Here is a 26,122-nt window from a genome sequence, read left to right as displayed (position 1 = left end):
CCATTTTGACAGGACTTTCACTTTTTAAGGGAGATTGGGGATTTTGAAGAACCCTCTTTACAGTCTTTCTGAACCTCCAATGGAAGTAAAACTGTTTATATTAACTGTTTGTCAGCTATTTGCTTGTCACACAGATTTACGAAAACCAAAATCTCCTGACAGTAAATTCATGACTGAAACCAATGGCAGATCCTGCTACTCAATTATTTGCAATGAGATAATTTTCCTAGCTCTTCAACACAATAATTTCTTACTTTGAAAGCTACTGCATAAGGGTGCACATGGTTCATTACACAAGCACCAGGGAGCCCTTCCTTGAGAGAATGAAAACAAAAAATGGCAACCTAGCTGTATTTTGCCTCTAGTCCTTGATTTAAAAATCTGATGGGAAAATTTCAGTCTAATTCTAAAAATATAATTAACTCTGACAGTCTAATAAGAACTTTTGAAAACTGTTCTTTTGAAAAGCATATTAAGAAAAAAATATTTTTTGCTCTTACCTCCACTGTAAGTAGATATTGCACTAGAATGCATTGCACCTGTCTTCATCTGCTATAAATTATATACATATATGTGTACACATAAGTTATGATCAGTGAAGATGTACTTAATTTGTTCCCAGAATTAAAAAGCTGTTCAGGAAGGGAAAGTTTTCAACATAACAAAATGTGGTCAAAGCTTATTTTCTTGTAAATGAGAAAAAGAACTGGAGGATACATTCAGCAGCTAGCATGTTCAGAGCTCATAGCAGGTGACTGTGAACGACATGTAACTTTTATCTGAAGAGTTTGAAATCACCAATCTTTGTGGAATCTTGGAAAAAAATAAAAAACAATCAACTTTCTACTACTTACAAAGAGTGTCCTTAATCAGTCATCCCCTAAAGGAAACAATATGCCTGGTTTTTAAGATTTCTCATTAACAGATAATTACACTTTTTTCCCCAAGCATTATTGACTGTATCATGATTGTGTTCATTTTTTTTTTAAAGGAGATAATTTATTAAATAATAATTACTCTAAGATTCTCACAAGAAAATAAATGAATAAAATTCAGTAATGGTACTATATGACTTTTTTTTAATTAATCCACATATAATAGATTCTATTAATTCAAATTAATTTTCATGTTCCAGTGACCCTTAGCAAATTCAGATTAGAAAGCCCAACAGCACAGTAACAATGGATGAAGTTGATTTATTATGTTTTCCTATTTACACAATTTCAACATGCTCTGTATTGTTCATTAGTTTTTATTGGTGATAAAATTCATATAGATCCTTATAGTTTTTCCCTTACATAATTAGCAAGTTCCCCATTGCAGATATTGCTCTGAATATGTCTGATTTAACCATTATTCCAACCCTACGAGGAACAATAGCTTCTTCAGTAACATTTAAGGGCTTGTTTGTCAAGTAGAAAAGAATCTGTTGAGGAAAGGCTGTTATGCTGAACATCTGCTTCTTTAATCTGGTCTCCTAAAAAAATAGCATTTAAATGATTATGCTGTTGGTTTCATTTTAAGCCTATTGCCTAGTTTCAACCAAATTTGGTTTCAACCAAAAAAAATCCAAAATACAAAGTTCCTAAAAGTTCCATGAAAATTATAGCCGTGTAAAGTGAAAAGACTTACTAACACCTGCAGAGACAGAAAGGTAGGAAGACTTTCCATGTTGCACATGTATGTTCATTGCCCAGTCAGGCTAGCTGCAGCACCAGGATGTGCTCTCTCTTATCCCAGTTTGAAATGCCAGAAGGTAGAAAATAACACCAGTGGAGGTAAGAGCAAAAAATAACACACAGAGCGCTGTGGGATGATTTAGGGTCATTGTGCTTGAGGTGTTATCACAGATAAGAGGACCTGGGTTTGTTGTAGGAAATGAATATTTGTAGGAAACCATCCTTCATCACTTCAATTGCTCATGAAAATACTTGTAATATATTGTAAATCAGGTCTGAACATGAATTTCTGTTAAATTAATATAGCCTCTGAATTCAAGTTGTAGCCACACTCAGCTACATCTGCACTTCCTCATTTTTTTTGCAATTCTAATAAGTAAAAAATATATTAAGATGTGTTATTGGATTATAGGTATCACTACTACTTTCAATTTCTGGACTTCATTGTTGTACAGATTTCTATTATCAAAGTCCATTCCCATCTCCAGCAAGCTCAATGGAAATGTAAGCTTAATAGTTTCATCCATGTGTTGTAGAAATTGAAAGAAAAACTTCTGAAGCAGCGCAAAAATACTTATGGTATCGAAAAAATAAGACAAATTTGAACCTTGATGAAAATCCTATTTTCCAAATGTACTTTAATAATTTTCCCTATAAACCTAGTGAAATAAAGTATAACCCGATATGTACATGATCACCTTAGTTCATGCTTCCTTCAAGCGTCCTTTTGTCCCCCTACAATCTCCCAAGATGGTTGGCCTGACCAAAAACCCTTTCCCACTTTGATAGGAGAATTTCTGTTAGCTTCGATGTGCTTAAGGTCAGACATCATTGTACAACGATACAGAAAAATGCTTTAGTATGTGCTTAACAAACAGACTGCCACTCCACAGAAGTGCTGAGTGATGAGGACAAGCTTATAAAGACTGCTACATCCCAGCTTAAACCACAACTCAAGCTAAATAAAATTGCTAAAATAATGTGCTGGCAAAATTGTGCAAATATTTTAACAGACATTTTAATTCTTAGATAGAATTTGTATAAATATTTATTCCATGTTGTTCACTTGTTCTTCAGAAAACAGGTGAAGAGACAGATAGTAACATGGCAGGAAAATAAGATATGGAAGAACAATGCAACTGATACTTGTTGACCTAAGAGCAGATGAAATTGGAAGACTTTCCAATAGAAGCAATATGTACTTACAGCAGCATCTTATAGATTAAAATGGGAGAAAAAGCTCATAAAAAGTCAATAGCATTGATCAAGAAGAGAGTACATGAATGTCTGGATATGTGTGTATGAGCCTGTACTCATTTATTGTTACGCACCTCTAGGTATGTATGTGTATATAAATACAGTATGGAGGACATGATTCATGTATTTAAATTCCAAATATATAAATTCCAATAATTGGCATGACTTCATAAAACAGCCTTCGAAAATTTAAAGAATAAGATGGCCAAACCAAAAATCAAGTCTTGCTAATTTAATTACAGAACATTGGAAAGCAGGTTAATCCAAAAGTACAGTTATCTGAATTTATTTGCCTTTACTTAAGCAATGTTTCAATGGCAGAAAGTGATTTTTCTTTTTTTGAGTGATTTTAAAGAAAGTAGAGTGGTCAAACTAGAATGTCCTTTTCAAAAGATAAGAAAAAGAAAATTGGAGATTTTTGTAATTGAAAATTTTAGTTCAACAATGGATCATTTATTACAATGAAATAATTCATTTTTTTTATATATTTGACCCTGAAAGAAAAATACATTAATAGAGTAGAGCAACATTTACTTCAAAATGATGTTATTAACTATGATAAAAGACATTAGCTTGTCTTTAAATAAGGTAAGGCAAAAAGAAGATGTCCTCATTATACACTTAAAGGTGCAAAGATACCTAAAGTCATTTCATCAAGTGGATGAGGCCCTCTACAGACAGATAGAAGCAGCCTCAGGGTCGCAGGCCCTGGTCCTCACGGGAGACTTCAACCACCCCAATACCTGCTGAAAGGACAAAACAGCAGGACATAAGCAATCCAGGAGGTTCCTGGAGTGCATTGATGATATCTTACTCTTCCAAGTGATAGAGGAGCCAGTGAGGAAGAGGTGCTCTGCTGGACCTCAAACTTGCCAGCAATGAGGGACTTGTTTGGAATACGAAGGTCAAAGGCAGCCTTGGCTGCAGTGACCATGAGATGGTGGAGTTCAGGATCCTGAGGAGAGGGAGGAAAGTAAAAAGCAAGCTCACTACACCCTAGACTTAAGGAGAGCAGACTTTTGCCACTTTAAAGATATCCTTGAGTCCCATGGGAAGAGGGGCCCAAGAAAGCTGGTTAATATTCAAGGATCACCTCCTGAAGCCAAGAGCACTCCATCCCAATGAATAGGAAGTCAGACAAAAATGCCAGCAGGCCTGCAAGGATGAACAAGGGGTTCCTGGCCAAACTCAAACACAAAAAGGAACCATACAGAGGGCGTAAGTTAGGACGGGTAACCTGGGAGGACTACAGAGACATTGTCCGAGCATCCAGGGATGAAAGAAGGAAAGCTAAAGCACGAATAGAATTGACTCTGGCTAGGGATCTCAAAGACAAGAAGGGCTTTCCTAAGTACATAGGTAACAAAAAGACGACTAAGGAAAACGTGGACCCATTGCTCAATGAGTTGGGGGACTGGGTTACACAGGACATGGAAACAGCTGAGGTACTGAATGCCTTCTTTGCCACAGTCTTTACTAGCAAGACCGGCTTTCAGGAAACCCAGAGACCAGAGGGAAAAATCTAGAGCAAGGAAGATGTACCCTTGATGGAAGAGGAAATACTTAAGTAAACTGGACATACATAAGTCCATGAGCCCTGATGGGATACACCCACAAGTGCTGAGGGAGCTGGCAGATGTCATTGCAAGGCCACATTCAATAATCTTTGATGGACCATGACAAATGGGAGAAGCGTCCAAAGACTGGAGGAAAGCAAATGTCACTCCTATCTTCAAAAAGGGCAAGGAGGAGGACCCAGGGAACTACAGGCCGGTCAGCCTCACCTCAATTCCTGGGAAGGTTATGGAGCAGCTAACCTTGGAAACCAATTCCAGGCACATTAACAACAAGAAAATCATCAGGAGTCATCAGCATGGATTCACCAAGGGGAAGTCATGCTTGACCAACTTGATAAACTTCCATGATGAAATGACTGGCCTGATAGATGAGGGGAGAGCAGTGGATATTGTCTACCTGGACTTCAGTAAGGCCTTTGACACTGTGTCCCATAAGATCCTCATAGAGAAGCTGTTCATGTACAGACTGGATAAGCAGACAGTGAAGTAGATTAAAAACTGGCTGAAGAGCTGACGCCAGAGATTGGTGATCAGTGGCACAAAATCCAGTAGGAGGCCAGTAACTAGCAGTGTACCCTGGGGGTCCACTGGGTCCACTCCTGTTTAACATCTTCATTAATGATCTGGATGATGAGGCAGAGTGTACCCTCAGCAAGTTTACTGATGACGTAAAACTGGGAGGAGTGGCTGATACACCAGCAGATGACATTAAACTGGGATGAGTGGCTGATACGCCAGAGGGTCATGCTGCCAGAGGGACCTCGACGGGATGGAGAAACGGGCTCCATAGAACCTCATGAAGTTCAACAAGGGGAACTACAAAGTCCTACACCTGGCAAGGAACAACCCCCCATGCACCAATATATGCTGGGGGCCACCCAGCTGGAAAGCAGTTCTGCAGAAAAGGACCTAGTGGTCCTGGTGGACACCAGGTTGCACATGAGCCAGCAATGTGCCCTTGCTGCAAAGAAGGCTAATGGTATCCTGGGCTGCATTAGGCAAAGTATTGCCAGCAGGTCAAGGGAGGTGATCCTTCCCCCCTCTTCTCTGTTCTGGTGAGGCCACACCTGGAGTACTGTGTCCAGTTCTGAGCTCTTCAGTACAAGAGAGGCATGGACATTCTGGAGCCCAACGAAGGGCCACAAGATGATTCAGGGACTGGAGCATCTCTTCTGTGAGGAAAGGCTGAGAGAGCTGGGATTGTTTAGCCTAGAGAAGAAAAGGCTCAGGGTGGATCTCATGAATGTATATAAATACCCAAAGGGAGGGAGCAAAGACCACTGAATTAGGCTGTTTTCAGTGGTGCCCAGTGATGGGACAAGAGGCAATAGACACAAACTCAAACATGGAAGGTTCCATCTGAACATCAGAAAACCCTTTTTTAGTGTGAGGGTGACTGAGCACTGGCACAGGTTGCCCGGAGAGGCTGTGGAGTCTCCCACCTTGCAGATACTGAAAAGCCATCTGGACACAGTCCTAGTCAACTGGCTCTAGGTGGCCCTGCTTAAACAGTGGGGTTGGACAAGATGACCTCCAGAGATCCCTTCCAACCTCAACCATTCTGTGATTCTGCCCTATAGACTACAAATGACTGAGTCCACTTCTGAATTTCACAAACAGGGTTGCAAACTAAGTGGTAAAGGTGATTAACCAGAAAGTTAAAAAAAGGAAGTTGCCTTTAGAGGACAGCTGGAAAAAAGCAACAGATGTTTTGGAAAGGAGAAGGAAAAGTGTTTATTGAATTAAAACACAGCTGTCATTACAGATATTAGCATCATACTTCTTCACCTACCCTATTGATTTGTTACTATACATCACACTAAAATGCAAGAGAAAATTTTCAAAAGAATAACCCATGTATGACAAAACCAAGAGCAAAACACAAAAAGGTTAAAATTAGTTAGTAATCATTAAAGAGATCCAGCAGTTAGTCAGAAGAAAGAAAATAACTATCGTTCCTGGAGTGACAGCTATTTACTCCACCTTACAGATGAGCCATATACAATAAATATAATTTTTCCTTTTGAAAATACTCTGTCAACCATCTTTTCTTAATACCATTTTAACAAGCCACAGCTAGTAATATTAAATTTGTTGCCAGTCCAGTCCACAAAATGTCTTTATTAAAGTCCTTCATTAATGTAAGTACCAAGGTTGACAGTATGACAGTATTTAGTTTTTAAATTGGCAGGGATAAGTTGTTTTTCTTCCTAAAATGTCATTCATTTGGATATTGCTTTATATTACACTATACACTTGCTAACAACTGACTTTGCATAATAGGAAACCAAAGGAATAATTTGGAATGAAACAGGAAAATGATTGTATACAGATAACAAACAGATCACATTCAAAGCAGTATGAATCTATTCACAGCTATCAAATAAGTATCTTAATTGATTTAAAGGAAGCTCTATGGTCATGTTCTCTCCACTGATTTCTATATTCTGCAGATCTCATCTTCTTGTAGTAATATATTAACACAGCACACTGCTAAGTAACGCTGGATAAGTCTGTTGCATTTGTCATCCTACTTAAAAGAAACTGTTACTTTAAGTAGATTTGTAGGAAGAAATTTTACAAATTAAAGGTACCAAGCAAACAGAAATTCTGGATCCAAATGTCCTCTTTTACCAATCTGAGATTACAGAATCAGGCCCTACATCTTGTTAAGGTTAAAATTTGGCCCTAATAAGAATGCAGAGATTAAGGGTTTGTTCAAAAGTACATGCTGCCAGAGGGACCTCGACGGGATGGAGAAACGGGCTCCATAGAACCTCATGAAGTTCAACAAGGGGAACTACAAAGTCCTGCACCTGGCAAGGAACAACCCCCCATGCACCAATATATGCTGGGGGCCACCCAGCTGGAAAGCAGCTCTGCAGAAAAGGACCTAGTGGTCCTGGTGGACACCAGGTTGCACATGAGCCAGCAATGTGCCCTTGCTGCAAAGAAGGCTAATGGTATCCTGGGCTGCATTAGGCAAAGTATTGCCAGCAGGTCAAGGGAGGTGATCCTTCCCCCCTCTTCTCTGTTCTGGTGAGGCCACACCTGGAGTACTGTGTCCAGTTCTGAGCTCTTCAGTACAAGAGAGGCATGGACATTCTGGAGCCCAACGAAGGGCCACAAGATGATTCAGGGACTGGAGCATCTCTTCTGTGAGGAAAGGCTGAGAGAGCTGGGATTGTTTAGCCTAGAGAAGAAAAGGCTCAGGGTGGATCTCATGAATGTATATAAATACCCAAAGGGAGGGAGCAAAGACCACTGAATTAGGCTGTTTTCAGTGGTGCCCAGTGATGGGACAAGAGGCAATAGACACAAACTCAAACATGGAAGGTTCCATCTGAACATCAGAAAACCCTTTTTTAGTGTGAGGGTGACTGAGCACTGGCACAGGTTGCCCGGAGAGGCTGTGGAGTCTCCCACCTTGCAGATACTGAAAAGCCATCTGGACACAGTCCTAGTCAACTGGCTCTAGGTGGCCCTGCTTAAACAGTGGGGTTGGACAAGATGACCTCCAGAGATCCCTTCCAACCTCAACCATTCTGTGATTCTGCCCTATAGACTACAAATGACTGAGTCCACTTCTGAATTTCACAAACAGGGTTGCAAACTAAGTGGTAAAGGTGATTAACCAGAAAGTTAAAAAAAGGAAGTTGCCTTTAGAGGACAGCTGGAAAAAAGCAACAGATGTTTTGGAAAGGAGAAGGAAAAGTGTTTATTGAATTAAAACACAGCTGTCATTACAGATATTAGCATCATACTTCTTCACCTACCCTATTGATTTGTTACTATACATCACACTAAAATGCAAGAGAAAATTTTCAAAAGAATAACCCATGTATGACAAAACCAAGAGCAAAACACAAAAAGGTTAAAATTAGTTAGTAATCATTAAAGAGATCCAGCAGTTAGTCAGAAGAAAGAAAATAACTATCGTTCCTGGAGTGACAGCTATTTACTCCACCTTACAGATGAGCCATATACAATAAATATAATTTTTCCTTTTGAAAATACTCTGTCAACCATCTTTTCTTAATACCATTTTAACAAGCCACAGCTAGTAATATTAAATTTGTTGCCAGTCCAGTCCACAAAATGTCTTTATTAAAGTCCTTCATTAATGTAAGTACCAAGGTTGACAGTATGACAGTATTTAGTTTTTAAATTGGCAGGGATAAGTTGTTTTTCTTCCTAAAATGTCATTCATTTGGATATTGCTTTATATTACACTATACACTTGCTAACAACTGACTTTGCATAATAGGAAACCAAAGGAATAATTTGGAATGAAACAGGAAAATGATTGTATACAGATAACAAACAGATCACATTCAAAGCAGTATGAATCTATTCACAGCTATCAAATAAGTATCTTAATTGATTTAAAGGAAGCTCTATGGTCATGTTCTCTCCACTGATTTCTATATTCTGCAGATCTCATCTTCTTGTAGTAATATATTAACACAGCACACTGCTAAGTAACGCTGGATAAGTCTGTTGCATTTGTCATCCTACTTAAAAGAAACTGTTACTTTAAGTAGATTTGTAGGAAGAAATTTTACAAATTAAAGGTACCAAGCAAACAGAAATTCTGGATCCAAATGTCCTCTTTTACCAATCTGAGATTACAGAATCAGGCCCTACATCTTGTTAAGGTTAAAATTTGGCCCTAATAAGAATGCAGAGATTAAGGGTTTGTTCAAAAGTATACATTCAATAAGAAAATATCTTTTTCAAGCTGAACAGATTGAATAGTTATTTCAACAACTGAATTAAACCAAGACAGAGAAAAGTCAAGGTGGATACCAAAAACCTTTCCATTAGTCAACTCAGGATACAGAATCATCTTGGAAGACTGTAAAGATGAAAGTTAACAAAAAAAATCAGTATAGTTTCATGAAAACCACGGAGAACCCAGCTGGGCCCAATGTTGTTTAATATCTTCATAAGTGATCTGGATGATGGGATCAAGTGTACCCTGATGAAGTTTGCTAATGATACCAAACCAAGTGGAGAAGCAGACACCTTGGAAGGGAGAGCCTCCCTGCAGGAAGACCTGGATAGGCTGGAAGAGTGGGCTAACAAGAACCTTATGAAGTTCAACAAGGACAAGCGCACCTGGGAAAACATAATCCAGGAGTGCAGCACAGCCTGGGATCTACCCTGCTGGGGGGCAGCTCTGTGGAAAGGGACCTGGGCGTACTGGTGGACAAACAGCTCAATATGAGTGAACAGTGTGCCGCTGTGGCAAAGAAAGCCAGCAGGATGCTGGGTTGCATCAACAAGGGCATCACCAGCAGAGATAAAGAAGTCATTATCCCACTCTGCCCAGCGCTTGTGAGGCCACACCTGGAATACTGTGTTCACTTTTGGTCCCTGCTATACAAAAAAGATGTGGAGAGGCTGGAGAGGGTCCAGAGGAGGTCCACAAAGATGATCAAAGGACTGGGAAGCCTGCCACTGTTCAGCCTTGAGAAAAGAAGGCTTAGGGGAGACCTTACCACCATGTTCCAGTATTTAAAAGGTGGCTACAAAGAAGATGGACACCCCCTTTTTACAAGGAGTCACGTGAAAAAGATGAGGGGTAATGGGTACAAGTTAATCCTAGGGATTTTCCAACTGGACACAAGAGGAAAATTTTTCACAATGAGAACAATCAGCTATTGCAATAATCTCCCCAGGGAATTGGTGGATGCCCCAACATTGGATACTTTTGAGATTCAGCTGGACAGGGTGCTGGGTCATCTTGTCTAGACCGTGCTTTTGCCAAGAAAGGTTGGACTAGATGATCCTTGAGATCACTTCCAACCTGGTATTCTATGATAACTGAATTAGGGAATGGCAATTTAACAACTATTATTCTGCATCCCTAGAAGGGGCGTTCTGGCTGCTGCTGTTGATGGCACTCTCCATTCACAGTATGCTCAGTAAGACCAGGTACAGAATCACACCCTACATGTGATTCTTAAAACATGAACCTGGGAGTTTACTTGGGTCAAGGAAGCTGGAACAGGCCTGGAGTTTTGGGGAGATTCTTTGGGTTTGTTTTTGCAGAGATGACTATAATTAACCATTTAAGAAAAAACCACATTATGGAAAGGTGTCTAACATCGGCCCTCATTAGATGAAATAGCTGTTACATCTAAAAATAATCAAACATTTTCCTTAAACTTGAGTCTAAAATTCAATTAGTGTGCCAATGAAAAATTAGTTGCCAGGGTTTTATTTCATCTCAGTTACTTTACATAGGTAATTTACTGGCAGGGACAGACTTTCTTCCCCCCTCTACTTTCATCTGCAACACAGTTTAAGATATCAACTTCTGAGATCAAATTTAACACAAACAATGTGACAGTTAAACTGCAGTATACTTTGCTGAACAGCTTCAAAGCATAAAATCTCTTCTGTTTGGTGCTCTCCTTAAGGTCATTAGCATGATTTATTATGAAGCAGGAAATTAGGTACTGGATATTTCAATATTGGGCAGAAAATTTAATTCCATTGTTGCCATAGAACTGCTTTATCTCCAACAAACTTGTAACCATAGTAACCAGATTAGAAAGTATTCCTCAAATGTTTAAAAATTCTTTTATTCTTATTAACACCACCAAACCCTGAAAAATAATGGTAAAGTCTTATTATTTTCCAGTTTTCCAAGGCATCTGCTGCTCAAGTATGATTCTTCTGAAAGATCTTAAGTAAACATAAGTATTTTAACAAGGCTTTCCATTAAAATTCTGTTAGCTTAAAGAGAACAAATGTATTCTGTTGGAATTGTTTATGTGACTCTCAATATTTTTTTTTTTAAAAAAAGGAAGTTTGAAGAAAGACCTTTCAGAAAAAGAGATAAATTTGAAGTGCTGTTTTCACTTAATGGTTTGTTAGGACATCAAATACATATCCTTTAATGAAAATTAATATGCTGTAGTTTAATAATTCATGTACTTGCATCGAAAGCCCTTTAATTTAATGGAGTGCTGTTCATTTCATTACATTCATTGCTGAGGTTGGTTTGTATTTTTCCATGAAGGTCAGAAGTTTGCCATTCCTTCATGCAAGCCATGAATCTGATCAGATGTTAAACCCTGACATCTCCAACGGTCCGTTCAGGTCCAACTCAGCAGGGTATTACACATTTTCAAGAACATTAGAGTAGCAGGAAACCTCTAGGTGTCTGTTCTTTCACGATCAGAAGCAGCCGTATTATGCAGCTGTGATCGTATATTTATCAAACTTTGCATTCCCTCCTCAGTACTTCTGTTGGAAATTAATTCCTCTTCTCTGGGGACTAGAAACTTTTCTTCTAATCTTCTGCCAAAATTTATATCCATTAGTTATTATGCCAGTATTTTCCTTTCTCCTAAATCATTACACTCAGTCTGGATTTACAGAAAACGCTTACTGTGCTAGGCTGAACAAATTGAGCTCAGACGTATATATTTCTGCCCAATCTTACTGTACTAGTACCATAACTTGATTTTTCTCTAATCCCAATCTTTTTTCTTGCTGGATTAGAAAGAGCCTTATTTATTAAGACTGTCTTTATTGCCTAAGTGCTATTCATCAATAACACCTTCCCTGCCCCCCCCCCCATGCCCAGCTTTCTGTACATCTTTCTACCACTCTTTTTTTGCTGCTTGTTTATGGATCCTCATCTGTGGATGTACCTTTTACCACATAGAATGATAGACACACTTCTGCATACTTTAGCTGAGTGCTCTCCTAATATGCCATCAGACCTTGATGCAAGAAACTAGAACTCCTTGTACCTGAGTAATTCCATCTACTCTCTGAAAAAGGTCGTCACCCTGCAATGTTTCCCAGGAGCCAATCATTCCAATATCTCCCTGATGGCACCACTTTTTCAGCTGTCACTGAAATATTCTTGCCTTCTGGACAAGTCAGAATTCTTGCTGATGACCACCTACCCTTTTCTGAGCATACGCTTTGGCACAGCCTGATCATTACATCTGATGTGGTGATGATTTGAAAATAAACAAATGGATATTAAAAAATAATTTAAAAAAAATCCAATGGATTTTTCCTGTAGACCTCAGACCCACTTCTAGTTCCACAGTAAGAAACACATTCTCTTGCTTTTGCATTATTTTTAGTAACTGACATGAAGATTCAGACCAAGAACTGAGATTCAGACTTTTACCAACCGAGAAGTTGGTAAGGAGTCACACAGATCTCTCTCTTGGTGTTGGAAAGGCTTTTAGGTATATCTCCTCTGTTCCGCACATCATCCTGTTCTCTGTCAGTGCACACCATTATCTTCCAGACTTGGACACCCATCCTACATAGGTGCTTTCCCTCCTCCATTTCTTTTCGGACTCTCTCTCCTCATCCCTTCATTTTCTGCCTAATTTTCCAGTAGAACAAATGCACTTCTTAATTCAGCTTTTGTTTCACCGTTGTTCTTGTTCTTCTCTTGCCTTTCACATCTCCTCCTCTAATATACAATCCTTTTCTCTAGGTTCTCTTCAAAGGACGGTGGATCATGTTCATCTCTCTTTACACTTCTATCACCTTCTTTTCAAACTTTTGCCTGAAATTTGGCATTTTTTCCAGCTGCATCTTTAGTACTTAACACTTCTCTTCTGTGAAGCATATAATTTATCATCTATAAATAGCCTCAATCATATAGCCACTCAAAAATAATAAGCTTCCAACAGCTTTTCCATCCAGTTATCTTCAGTTTCCTCCCCTCTTCAGTTTTTTTCTGTGGCTGCATTAACAGACAAGCTGTGTTTTCTCTTTGCCTTAAATTCACAGCTCAGAAGAGGAAAAAAAAACCTACCACACCTCCTCATAGATCTTAACGATTTCTATCCTGTTTGCTAGCCTGCACCACTTTTTCTCTTGAGCTTTTGTTTAGGTCAGTCCTGCCATCTAATTGTCATTTGGCAGCTAACTGTTCATCAGCCCAGATCAAAGGCAGGGAGTATATATATACACTATCTAATGCAAAATATCTGAACAAACACCCTCCTTCCAAAAGGACAAAACAGCCAAGTAACAAAGAAACAAATTCTCTTACTGGCAAAAAAATAAGGTTTTGCTTTTTCTTCATTCAGCAGTTTCCTGCAAAGTCTCCTGTGTACCTCTCTGTGTCTTCTGGACTTCTCTGAGCATAAAAAGTCCTGCCAATTTTTACCAGGCCACTCGTGGTTTCCAGTTCTTATGTGTGAACAATTAAAATATTCATTCTTATGAAGGACAATTCCTTTTAATTAAAGAATAGAACCATGGATTAATCATATGTCCATCAATAAGATCCACAGCAAATCCTTTCAGCCTATATTAAAACACTCTCACCTTGCAGATGTCCTCTCCTAATGTATGGAAGAAGAGCTGGAACTTGTTGACCATCTCCACAATTACCTTCCTACACTTTGAGCTCTGCATTAGTGTAAGGATTAAACTTCAAAAAGTACCATCATGCAGTTCATCACCACAGTTAAAGTGTGTCTGGAGACTGTCATCCAATAGATGTGTAGAACCACCACTCAAGTTAGTCTTAGAAAACATTTCCATACCTTAGTGGCGAATAACCTATCACCATAATTACAAGGTAATCCTGCATCCCACTGTTTTGTACTTCATTTGACTTGATATGGACAAATAAACTGGAAAAGTAACATATGGAGAGAGACTAAAAATTGAATATCATATCCCTGTGCTATATCAGCAAGAGCTAAACAAAACACATCAATAACAGTCAACAGTTGTAGCTTGGGCCATCTGGTCACAAAGGCCCATATTACCAAGACTGTATTAAAATATTTTAATCTTACTAGTTTCCCTCAGGAATGAAGGATAATATGCAAAAGCTTAAATTCTGCTAAAAGGTGAGATTCCTCTACCTACAAGCACAGCACGCCTATGATAGTTATTTAATTAAGAGATACCTTAATGAAGGATGTGCAAATGGCAAGGTAATAATCTCATTCCTAAATGAGTATGCTGGAAAGCCAGTAACAGCACAGAGAACAGCCTCTACACATGTATTTCCTTGTTAAGATAAAAACTAATTTGAATATTTGTTATTAATTAAAACAAACCAATTTTTTCCACTTGTCCAGTGCAATATCACCTTCCTGACTTCTATTACCAAACCTTAATGAATAAAGTCCTCTAAAATCCCCATGTTTTTTTGTTTATGCTATTGTTTCCTAATGGTGAAATAAAATGTCATTAATTGTTCTCCCCCGCTCTCCTATTTTTGCACATCTGCCCTGCTCCCAACTAAGTGCTAATAAGCAGTTCAACTGTTGGTGGCTGCTGCAATCACTTCCAAACAACCTTGTGCATTTCCAGGCAACATAGCATGGGTTGGAAAGCAAGATGCAGTCAGGACAGATGAATAATCTACATTCGTAATTTGCTAAAGCAGATGAAAGAAAGGGAAAATAACATACTCAGGGTGCAACTGGAAACCTAACTTTTATGTGGACCTCCAAACCAGACCACATGATGGTATCAACCAGAACTAGTCATAGCTGAAATTATCGCTACCCTATATTTCATTCAGTCAGGAAAGCTTCACATTCCTGATGAGAAGAAAATGTAACATTGCAGTAACAAAGATGAAAGCAAAACAAAAGTTGGAATTCTTTTTCACACAGGAAAATGTGTGGTTATCCCCCCCCCCCCCCCCCTTATTGTATTGGAATTCCTTGTTCCTAAATGATTTTATTGCTATGTTTATTGCTATGTCTGAATAAAATATAAACTGCCCCACTGTGCAATCTCACAGAGATTTGACCGGGAACACCCACTACAGAGGAGCTCAGAAGGACACCGCTCACAGTGTTGGGGGGCAGACAGGGTGAGCCCTTGTGAGCCCCTGCGGTATGAGACAAACTCTGCTGTTCCCATCACAGCAAACCTACACGAGTCCTCAGCCCTGACTGCTGGCAGTTACACGACAAAAGCTTGATCCAGAATCTGCTTTCCTTTCTTCTTCCTTCTCACTTTTAAAATTCTATTCTAACATGCAAATTATCCATTCTCTGTATGTTTTCTCTCTTCCCCAAAACACTATAGAAACCACAGCTACTAAATACATCTGCAATGTCCCTTCATAGTGATTACAACAGACCAGAGATGACAAAGTTTAAGTTCAAGAGAAATTCATACACATCAGATGCTGTAATTCATCAGTCCATGTAGTGCCCTGCTGAGGCTTCTGAAGATAAACCCCAGAATATTGCAGCAGAGGAAATGAATGTGTTTCTTATGCCTCACAGAAGTGGGCAACTAAATGAATTTTTGCAAATTCATGGAGCCACATACAGTTCACAATAAACATCTAAAATTAAATGAGACAGATGATCAACTTTTTCTACAGTTTGTGCAGGATCTGAAACAAGTACGTGAATTGGGTGTCTAAGGCTCCCTAGATTAGTACAGACTATTCTATTTCTGAAGACTTCATGACCTATCTTATGAAGATCTGTGATATGTCAAAAAGACCTAAAAGAATTGCTTTTATTTTCAGCATTAACCCCTACTCATTTTTTTAGTTAGGGAACAATAGACTCTTTTCCCTACCATCAGTACGTCTGAGGCTCCAAACCTTTTTGTTTATGCTTTGTTAAGCATTCAGTTGCAAATTACTGCAGTTGACCTAGAATATTTCATTCCATTATTTTAAATATCTCTAAAATTTTTGTCTCACTTGACATATATACACTCTATGTTACTACTTGCAATAGCCAAAATACTCATGTCTAGATACCTAAATTAGAAATATACTGAAAAAAAATTGTATTTAGAGACTTTTAAAACTGATGACACCTCCAAGTAATTCAAGGTGCTGATCATTTGCAGTTCCTATAATTTAAACATTAGTTGAGGATAAGTATCTTAGGGCCTTTGAAAAACAGACTGCCAGATGCTTTTACACTTTTGTGTTTGTACATCATCTAATGCACTTGTGATCCCTGACTAGCATTTCAGGAACAATAACAAATCAAGATGACAACACGCTAGGAAAACGTTTAAGTACAAATAGGACCCGATTCATCTCATTCTGCTTAAGGAGCCTTAGTTACCAGGACTAGTATTCTAAACTCTCAATAAAAATACTTAATGAAGGCACCTCTAGAGAGCAACTCAGACTACCTCAGATCTAAAAATTCAGTGTTCATGAGCAGTAGAGGTGGAAGGTGGCAGTAAGAAATAATAACACAAAGAAGACAGACTATAGATCTGTGTCTAAGTAACCTTTTTAATTCTCTCACTGCTTTAAAATTGCACAACAGAAGTCTTAAAAATTAACTATTTATCACTAACATATTAACCAACAATATTTACTTTAGTTATTGATCGTTAATTCTCAAACACTGAAATGTGGAGGGAAAAGTTCATAAATAGCTTTAGAAAATTTAGGACACATTAAAAAATACTTCAGGAAGATAGAAAAACTCACGTAAATTTATGAGATCAATATGAATTATTGATGGGGAAAGGGGAGAAAATTAAATCTTCATAGATTATTCTTTCTTTTTACTGATAGGAAAACAACGTTTCCTAATTATTAAAGTAACTTATTAGGTGCCAGCTGGCTAAATTACACATCGATTGTAGAGTAAAATTCTGCCCTCGAGCTGTGCATTTAGCTCCAGCAATCATATCAGTGGGAATTAGGAATAGACTCCACAGCTGTACAGGCCATCATGTCATTAACACACCTACTAAAGTCAGAGCAACGCCTAGCAGTCCCTGTTTCAAAACTGCCAACATGCAAAATATATTCATTTAATTACAACTTCTGATGCCTAAATGGCCATTTGAACAATTATTGGTATTTCACTTTTAATGATTCTGTATATACAAGCTGCATATCTAAAGTTCTGGACAAGTGTCTTTTAGAACTCTCATCTGTCTGGTTGCCTGCAGATACAAGAAAAACTTTACACTTTTTGGTCAGACATTTGTAAACAACAAAAAATAAAAATGAAAACACCTGCAAAGACTTATTTTGTCTTTGGACACTGGAAATTAACTAAGGAATGAACAAAAGATGGTTTTACATGTAATGCCTTATGAAGGTACTATCTACTGAAGATAGCAGCTGCATGAAAACATATGTCTCCGATTAATGCTTTTTACCAGAATGTATGCTGTTAAAGTCTGCCAGGAATACAAAGCCATTTTCATCTGTCTACACAATGTAGACAGCACAACAATCTTCTCTTCAGTTTTATGTTTCTTAATTTTGTCTGGGACATTACTACGAACATGACAGGCATTCCAAAATTTTAAGAGAAATAGATCAATTACTTAATATCAAAATTTGATCCAGTTCTTTGTTGACTTACCTTGCCAACAGATCTGGGGAATGGTGGTCTTTGATTTTCAGGAATTAATATTGGAGTTGCCAAAATAGCCCTTTTTTGTCGTGGAATTCCAAGGTTGCCTTCTATCTTAAAGATTTCCTAAAAAAGAAAAAGACCAATTACAAAGACTTTCAAAATAATATTCAGTTGTTACTTCCATTCCCTGCATCTTTAAGCAAAATTAACATGAACTACCATATTATAGGTTTTGCATTATATGTTTTCCAGCAATCAGTGATAACGTATCAAACTATTTATTTAAATCTGTCAGGTTTCCCCACTTATTACAGTGACAGTGGACAGGCCATATTCATTTTGTATTCCTGTAGACTGGTTCTAAACCTAAGCAAGTGTGTCTACCATGCTAACCTGATGACTGCTTAAATCATAAATCTTAAATGAGGTGTGGCTTACCTCAAATACTTGCATGACACCTGTAAGAAGCCACACTTTAAATGTCTGACATAATTTTCACATCTCAAGTCACATCTATACTCGGTTGCTTCTCAGTCCAGGCTTTTAATCAAACAGAACTTACAGGTGAATTTGCTGAGACTGTCCCCAGCTAATGAACTCTCAATAAACACCAAAAGCTTGTAACTTAAAAATAAAAATAGACACCAAAACCCAGGTGTAACTTAGAATATCAGCTAGTAGGGGTTTTTTGTGTTGGGTATTTTGGGTTGGGTTTTTTTTTCTTAGAGAAAACTTAATGCTACTATATCAGAAAGAACAAACATAGAAGTGGTTTATACATAAGCCTTCCTTTTCCTGCTGCATTTTCTGGAGTATTTAGTTCCAGCTGAGCTTCAGGCAATTCAGCACTTTATGAGCTACAACAATCTCTTCACAGTGGCCTCTGGCCCCTAGAAAACTCTGTCCGTCACACCTTTGCCTTCTCTCCCCTTCTGCTCTCTGATCCTCTCAGTGCTCTCTCTGCATGAGCTGCAGTCTCCCAGAGACCACCCCTTTCCTTTTGCTTCCTCCTACAGTCTCTGCAACTCTCTTCTCCAAGCACAGTTACTACCAAGGTCAAAACCAGCCTCTCCCCGTGACCCAGGCCCCCTCTTTTTTTTTTTTGGGGGGGGGGGGGGGGAGAAGACGACAAACCACAGCCCACAAACAAACAAAAAAAAGCAACGCACAAATTTGTACTGTGTTGGGAATCGTAAAACTGGAAAAGAGTTAGATCACTACTATTCATCCCAGTTGTCGTGACAGTTTTACAAAAGAAATCATAGGTTGAATTAAATGTCTAATTCCAATAAGGTAATTACATCCTACACATAAATCCTACAGATAACACTTTTCTCTGCTTTCTTAATGCAGAAACTCCAGAAACCTAAGTTTCTCAGTCAGTTCTGGAATACATGTTGTTGTTTTAATAGCTGCTACTTTATTATATAAGGAGAGCTCCATCCCTAGGCTCTATTTTTATAAAACTGCAAAGCTGAATGAGTTTTCTTGGTGGCACAATCTGGACATCCATCAGTCGAGAACTCCACAGGCTGCTCCTGCTGCCATCTGTATAGGTGCCTCCCTTCTAATGAGTCTATCATCACCAAAACACTGCTGTACTCCACTAGCTTTAGCATCACTTTTCAAATTTGACGACAAACAGCAGCAAGGGAAACTCAAGACTTCAACAGTTGGCTTTAGACGTAATAAAGTCAAAGAGCAGTGGAAACCATGCAGAGAGTCGCTTCTCACAATTTTACCAATTTTCATAACTTTTTGAGGCTCACCCTGACACAGAGTTCCCATCTCTCCCAAAGGCTTTGCCACTTCTCTCTAATCTTTCAGTCTGCAGGCCACTTGGGTCCCTATTTTTGTCTTTCAATTCCTCTCCCAAAAGAATTTTCACTAATAAAAATTCATGAGAAAGTTCAAGATAAAAACATTTGAAGTATCAAATAAAGAGGAAAGAGCTGAATTCTGTCCAAAGGCAAATGCACAGAGCAGTAAGCTTTCAAAATCACTTACACTGTAAACACAGCAGTTTGGCTGGCATGTGTCTGTGACGTTTCTAAGGAGAGTAAAAGTGACTACCAGTATGTCTGAAAGGAAATATCAGTTCTTTAGCTCAACAGCAGAAGTGCTCAACTGATCACAGTTTTCACTCGTGCTAACTCCTACCTTCATGGTTACCCTTCAGCTCATGAAAATGTAAGGAGCAACTCCTAGATGCATGCTCTTTGGAAATGAGCAAGACATTTATTCAGATTTACATCTCTTTGTATAACAGAAACATAGAATAGTTTGGGTTGGAAGGGACCTTTAAAGGTCATCTAGTCCAACCCCCCTGCAACGAGCAATAGGACAACTTCAACTAGATCAGGTTGCTTAGAGCCCCGTCCAACCTGACCTTGAATGTTACATGTTTCTTTCTATGCTAGTTTGAGGAGTAAAAGCAATTTTCAGATTGTTCAATACCTAGATCTCCCAATTTTGGTAGTCATAGACCCATAAGCAATTAATTCATCACTTTCTCATGACAGGTTATCTTTACGCTTTCCCAGAAGATCCACAAATGGAAGAAAAAGACAAATTATATTCAATGAGTCAACACTGCAGTCGTTAAGACAAAGCAGCGAAGTTCTAAAGGAAAGCAGAAAGGTGGTAAGACTTAAGGCCTTCAAGTCCAGATTTCTGAGCAGGACTTTGGAACAAAAAAGGAGAAACAGTATTATTTGTTCATTTGTTTTTAAACGCAATTGGTCTGTTGCATGGAGAAGAAAGCTTCAGCAGATTGGGCACAGAAATGTAAGCACTTCTCTATGTTTCACACTGTTTATTCTTCAAATCTCACTGCTGGTTTTTAAATACTGATTTCTTCATGATGATTTCTCTCTCTCTCATCATCCCTGGTGTCTAACGGCAACATGACTGATTAAATGAGTAGCCAAAAGCATTGCTATGGAGTGCAGGTAAACAGAAAGGAAGAAAAGGTCAAGAGTACTTCACCAACAGGTTTAATAATTCAGTGCTGTTTGTGGTTATCATAACGATTTCCCCATTTGTAAAGAACAGGGAAAAACAAAGAACATTTTGTTTAATGCCAAGCGGTTACAACTGATGGTTTGATCCTTGACCAGTATATAAGACAGAAGCCAAAGGATCTGAAATTACATGTGCACTTTGCACCTGATTCAACAGTCAAAACACTGAAAAGATTCCCATTCATGGGTGGATATATTGCATATATAATAATTTCTATTGAATTCACCTATTTAATTTCTCAAAGAAGCAACTCACAAGGGATATGAAATTACTCCAGATAGAGTTGGTAATTTTGCTTCAAATTTTCATACAATATCAGGCTAGCATTATAACAGGATTCTTTTGCCCCTTGACACAAGTGAAACCCACAAAGGAGTTTTCCGTCATCTTTGTTGGAACCAGCTGATCAAAGACTATAGTACCTACCATGCCTTTGTAGCAACCATGACTCCAGACAAGTATTTATGTGACAGGAGTCTGGAGCTGGCAGTCTGGAGAGCCTAGAATGGCACGTCTCAGATCGGTGGTGTTTAACCAGCACCCAGAGAGCCAACGGCCATGATTACCATCTACTTCTCCCACATCTGCTGCTTTGTACAACAAACAGAAACCCAAGGTATGTGTGTCCAGAAACATCCATCGACAAGCAAAATAAAAAGTTATAATAAATATATACCTTCCTAAGAAAAGTGCACCAAAAATAAAAATTCTGGTTTTCCGATTGATTTTTTTTTTAAACCAAAATAGTAAGAGATAAATCCTACCAGGTTCTTTATTTTTAGTATTTAACTGCAATATCACACCTGTGATCACTATCTTTCACCCGCTATTTTCACGAACAGTGGATTATCTGATCAGCATCCAACTATCATTTCACTGTCCACCATTTCATAACCAGCTTTTACATCCTATTTTTGACTTCATTAAATTCCCTTTCTAGACATGGAATCAGTACAGCAATAGTTGAGCACCCAATATGCTGTTTCACTGGCAACAAAACTTGATTCCCTATTCACATTAAGCAAACAACAAACAAAGCCTCCCCATTTTTCCAGCATTTAGGTTAGGCTTTTATTGAAAGATGCCAGTCTGCCCAAACTATGATGCTACGCAAGTTGCAACTTCCCTAGATCCCTTGACAACTCTCCACTCTGTTTTGTTTTTCTTTCTTTTTACCAGGGGTTCTTGGGAGCATTGCAGTACTTGAATATTTGAATGAATGGCCTAGTCACTCTCCAGTAGCAGGCACCATTACTCTTGGCAAAGAAAATTTCATTAGAACTTGTCACGGGAATAAGGTGGCTGAATACTGATATCGATTTGTCACAATAAGGGTTGGAAACATCACTGGAGTGGCAATCTGTAATCCACTATGGTGACCAGAAAAGTGGTTGAGTTTCTTGCCATTTAGTTGTTTTTATATACTAAGCTTGATGGCATAAAATGGGGTCAGTCCCAAACACAAAAAAATAAACAAAATTAATTGGATGCTTGTTGCAAGCAAAATTCCTCTGAAATAGCAAGTGGGATGTGGTATTCAGTGGTATATCAATCTTCCTACAAAATAACATCACTACATAAGACTGAAAAACTAAAACTGCATGCAGATCAACTTAAGAAAAAATAATTTTTATATAATTTGCAGCTAAAATGTCACAATTGTGCTGTAATACTTAGTTGCTTTATGTATGTTATTTCTATCATCAGGATATTTTTATTATCAGCAGTATTAATAGTTAATGATTTCTAAAACATGTGCCAAAACAGAAAAATATTTTCTCATGTTGTTAATAATATGAAAATCTACAAAATGTGCTGGAACTTGTAAGTTAAAGAACAACTGTTTAAACAAATAATTAACTCAATGAATAAAGTTCGTAATTGTAAAGGTCAATGGCATACACACAAACATCTGCTCAAAAGTAGTCTGTCCTCAATGCCTGTTAATGTCACCCTAAAAATCACATTGTATACTTTAGAAGAACAAACCCGCCTAAAATCTAGCATGCTAAGGGGAATCAGGTATGTCAGAGCACATAAGCTTCCAGGCTTGTGCAGCATGGTCAGATATAACATCTGGGTAGTGGAAATTGCTGGTGGATCTTGATGTAATTATGCTGGGCGTTTCTATTATTATAATTGTTACATAAATAGAGAGGCAGATCCTTACACTGCCTAACTGATATACCCATTAACTTCATAGACACTTGGTAATCTCAGACTACAGCTTTGCTACTGTGCCATTCAGCTAGCTGTGCTACATGTATTTTTATAGGATGGAGGTTCCTTTTATCTTTAGAGTAGTCAAGAAACTATTAGGAAAAATTTAATTCAGCCATGTGTAAATCATAACTATTTTAATGCTAATTTATTCCAAAGTATTTCTGTAATGCATATGTGACAATGTCAACCATCGTGGAGACAAATCTGAACTTTTGCTTTGTGAAATGATACATTCCATTATTGCCCCGAACCTCTGCAGTATCTTTTGTGATGGAAAAGTCCTGTTTCTATTCAAGTATAAGTTTCATTTATCTTCACACCTGCCTTATTCTGTGTCAGGGAAAAGTTTTTCTAAGATGATAATGGACTAAATGCCATTAACTTTCCTTTTGTACACATTAACCATGGGAGTTACCTGTTCTGAGAATAATACAGGAATGACAGCCAAGTGCCTTTTCTTTTTTTAAATTAACATTTCAGACTTTTCTTGTCATCATTTAGTGAGTGTTATTTTCATTTTGAACCATATGTGAATCACCCCCTCTTTCAGGAAATCTTGTATTGGTTCCACACTGCTCATTAAATATAATGAGGTATCCCTTATACACAACCAACCAAATATGCTCTGACTGACTGCATCTGTCAGACAGCATTGCAAATATGGGCTTAAGGAAAAAGACAGCAGCTGACCTTATGCCTCTGTCTTCACCAGGATACACTAACAACACATCACTTATCACCATTAAAAATACCCTTTTCCCCATCTCTACTGTGCTTACACTGGTTGCAAAGCAAACAAAATCAGACTGCTTTTACAGCATGCCAGAAAAAATTCACAATTGTTAAAGATGTCCCAAAAACATCAGCACCTTAAGCAAATGTAGTGTAAATAAGGAAAGCACTCGCTGATACAATTGCCAAGGCATACCAGCCTTAAGAAAAGTGTCCGGTAATAAAAATTTACCGTGAAAACAGGGTTTTTTTGGCTTTGTTTTTTCTTTTAATGAAAACATCTCCCATTGGGTTAGATACCAAACTGCTATTGAAAATAGTACTAGACACATAGTGGAGTTCTGAAGCAATTAAAACCTTTCACAAATCTGATCCTTTTGAGACTTAACCAAAGCCACATGGAAAATTCATTGCACAGCATGGAGACAAAGCCTTAACTTCTTACTCAATGTTCCTACTGAATTAACTCATTGGACTCCTTTCTTCACTTACATGGGAGGAACTCAAAATGTGAGAGCTTCCCTTTAACCCCCAAGCAAGCTTCACACATGTTGAAAACACCCTGATTTCTGGAGTGAAAATGAGAAAGAACACATAGAACACACCTCTCAATTCTAGGGCATGATAAATGAATCAAAGATGAACCCTTTTGGTGGGGCAGTAACCTATATAAAGCCACAAAATCTGTGGATCAATAGCAGACAATTGACAACTCCAAACACGGAATAACACAAGCAGCCATGAACAAGCTGTTCCCATGTTTCACCTCTGGGATTATAAGAACAATTTTTAATAAAGAAAATTTATTTCTTATGTAAAATAAATCCTATTCATAGCAGAAGTCATCCTACCTTGGAAGAACAGCTTTCTATGTCTTGCTGCAGGGCAGCCAGCTATAAGTAACTAACTAAAAAAAGTATAAAACTAACACATTTTATACCCATGTTCTGGACTGCTCAAGTGCTATGGAATTCATTGCATTGTAACAGTGCTGCACAAAAGCAATTTCATGATACCCTAAAGCAATAATACTGTATGTTCAAGTAATGTATACTGTTTAATAGATCTAGTGGCTGCGGTCCCAGTTCCATGTCTGAATGGATGCATAAAACACTTTTTCCTACCCCCTACAAGGCTCCAAGCTGTGATTACAATTAAAACCTTCTCAGTCCTGCTCTCCAACAATTTTTTTAAAGCTCTATTGCCACATATTCCTTGTTATTCCTCAATTTCTTCATCATCTCCGTTCCTTCAACAAAACAACCCCTCATCTAATTCCAAACATTGATTATTTACCTTGCTATTCTTTTCTAAACTCTGCACGATCCTTCTGTTCTTCCCGTGCACCTCCTGCATTCCCAAATAACACCTCACTTTCTCTTGCTCCAGGTCTCAGTGTAAGTCTGCAAGTCTTGTTTTTCTTTGGAAAACATTCATTCCTTAACATTCATTTTGAATTTGTTTCTCTTGAACACTGATGATACAACTCTACCCAAACTGCAGTAATCTCAAATTTGCAGGTTTTGTTTCCAGAAATACCTTTTTTTTTTTCCTATTCTTAGGGGGTTTTTGAGCAACATCTGTCTTGGCATTACAACTCCAAAGCTTCCCTATCACCCATCTTTATCAGACAACCAGTTCCATTCCCCCACCAAAAGTACAGCCAGTGTTAAAATTTCTGAAATCCTGGTAGATTTGGGAACACTTCTGGTACAGATCCTTCAACCCATTCAAGACAAGAAAAGTAACAGCAATTCCTCATAATGCCATTTTTTAAGCCCTGACTTCCTCATTGGAAGCTGACATGACATGCATGAAGTACTGCAGCAAATAGATTTGTATATGCCATAGATCAGCCTAGAGCTGGAAAAATACCACCATAACACATCCAGGACCCTGTTCTCCCCTCCCCTGCCATTTTCCCAATGCACAGCCATCCAAGCCAATTCAAAGAATGTATAAATTCTGTCAAATCACAACAGTGGCATTTTAAACTCAGTGTGCATGGTGTAAGCAGCAATTCAAGAAGCAGGACACCAGAAAGAGAAGCTCCTTGTTAAGCTACCAGCAGACCCATGGGTTCAGAAGCTTCCAGGCCATTGTTTCTCACTTTAAATAAAAGCAGGTCTTTATTTAAAATGATAATTAATTCATGTCATGTTGGACAGATACACACTTCAAACATTATCTCTTCCTTCTCTCACAGTATATCTCTAATCCTGACTGTCCAGGAAAACATTTTCCCATCCCATAAAATTCTCAGGGGGGGAAATGAGGCATTCAGCCTTTGGCCTGAGGTTTC

General features: G+C 38.2%; 1 protein-coding gene across 1 annotated transcript in view; it reads right to left on the bottom strand.

The window, feature by feature from the left end:
• CDH13 (cadherin 13) overlaps positions 1–26,122 on the bottom strand; it is a 531,145-nt gene that overhangs the window by 306,412 nt on the left and 198,611 nt on the right. Inside the window, exon 4 of the mRNA XM_009332307.1 lies at positions 17,848–17,964. Within this exon, the coding sequence (XP_009330582.1) occupies positions 17,848–17,964 (117 nt within the window). The remainder of the gene's footprint in view (positions 1–17,847; positions 17,965–26,122) is intronic.

The sequence above is a fragment of the Pygoscelis adeliae genome, unplaced genomic scaffold, assembly GCF_000699105.1.
Source record: "Pygoscelis adeliae isolate BGI_AS28 unplaced genomic scaffold, ASM69910v1 Scaffold18, whole genome shotgun sequence".
Classification (NCBI taxonomy): Eukaryota; Metazoa; Chordata; class Aves; order Sphenisciformes; family Spheniscidae; genus Pygoscelis; species Pygoscelis adeliae.
The sequence above is the reverse complement of the archived record's forward strand: the minus strand, read 5'-3'. Positions and strand labels throughout refer to the sequence as shown.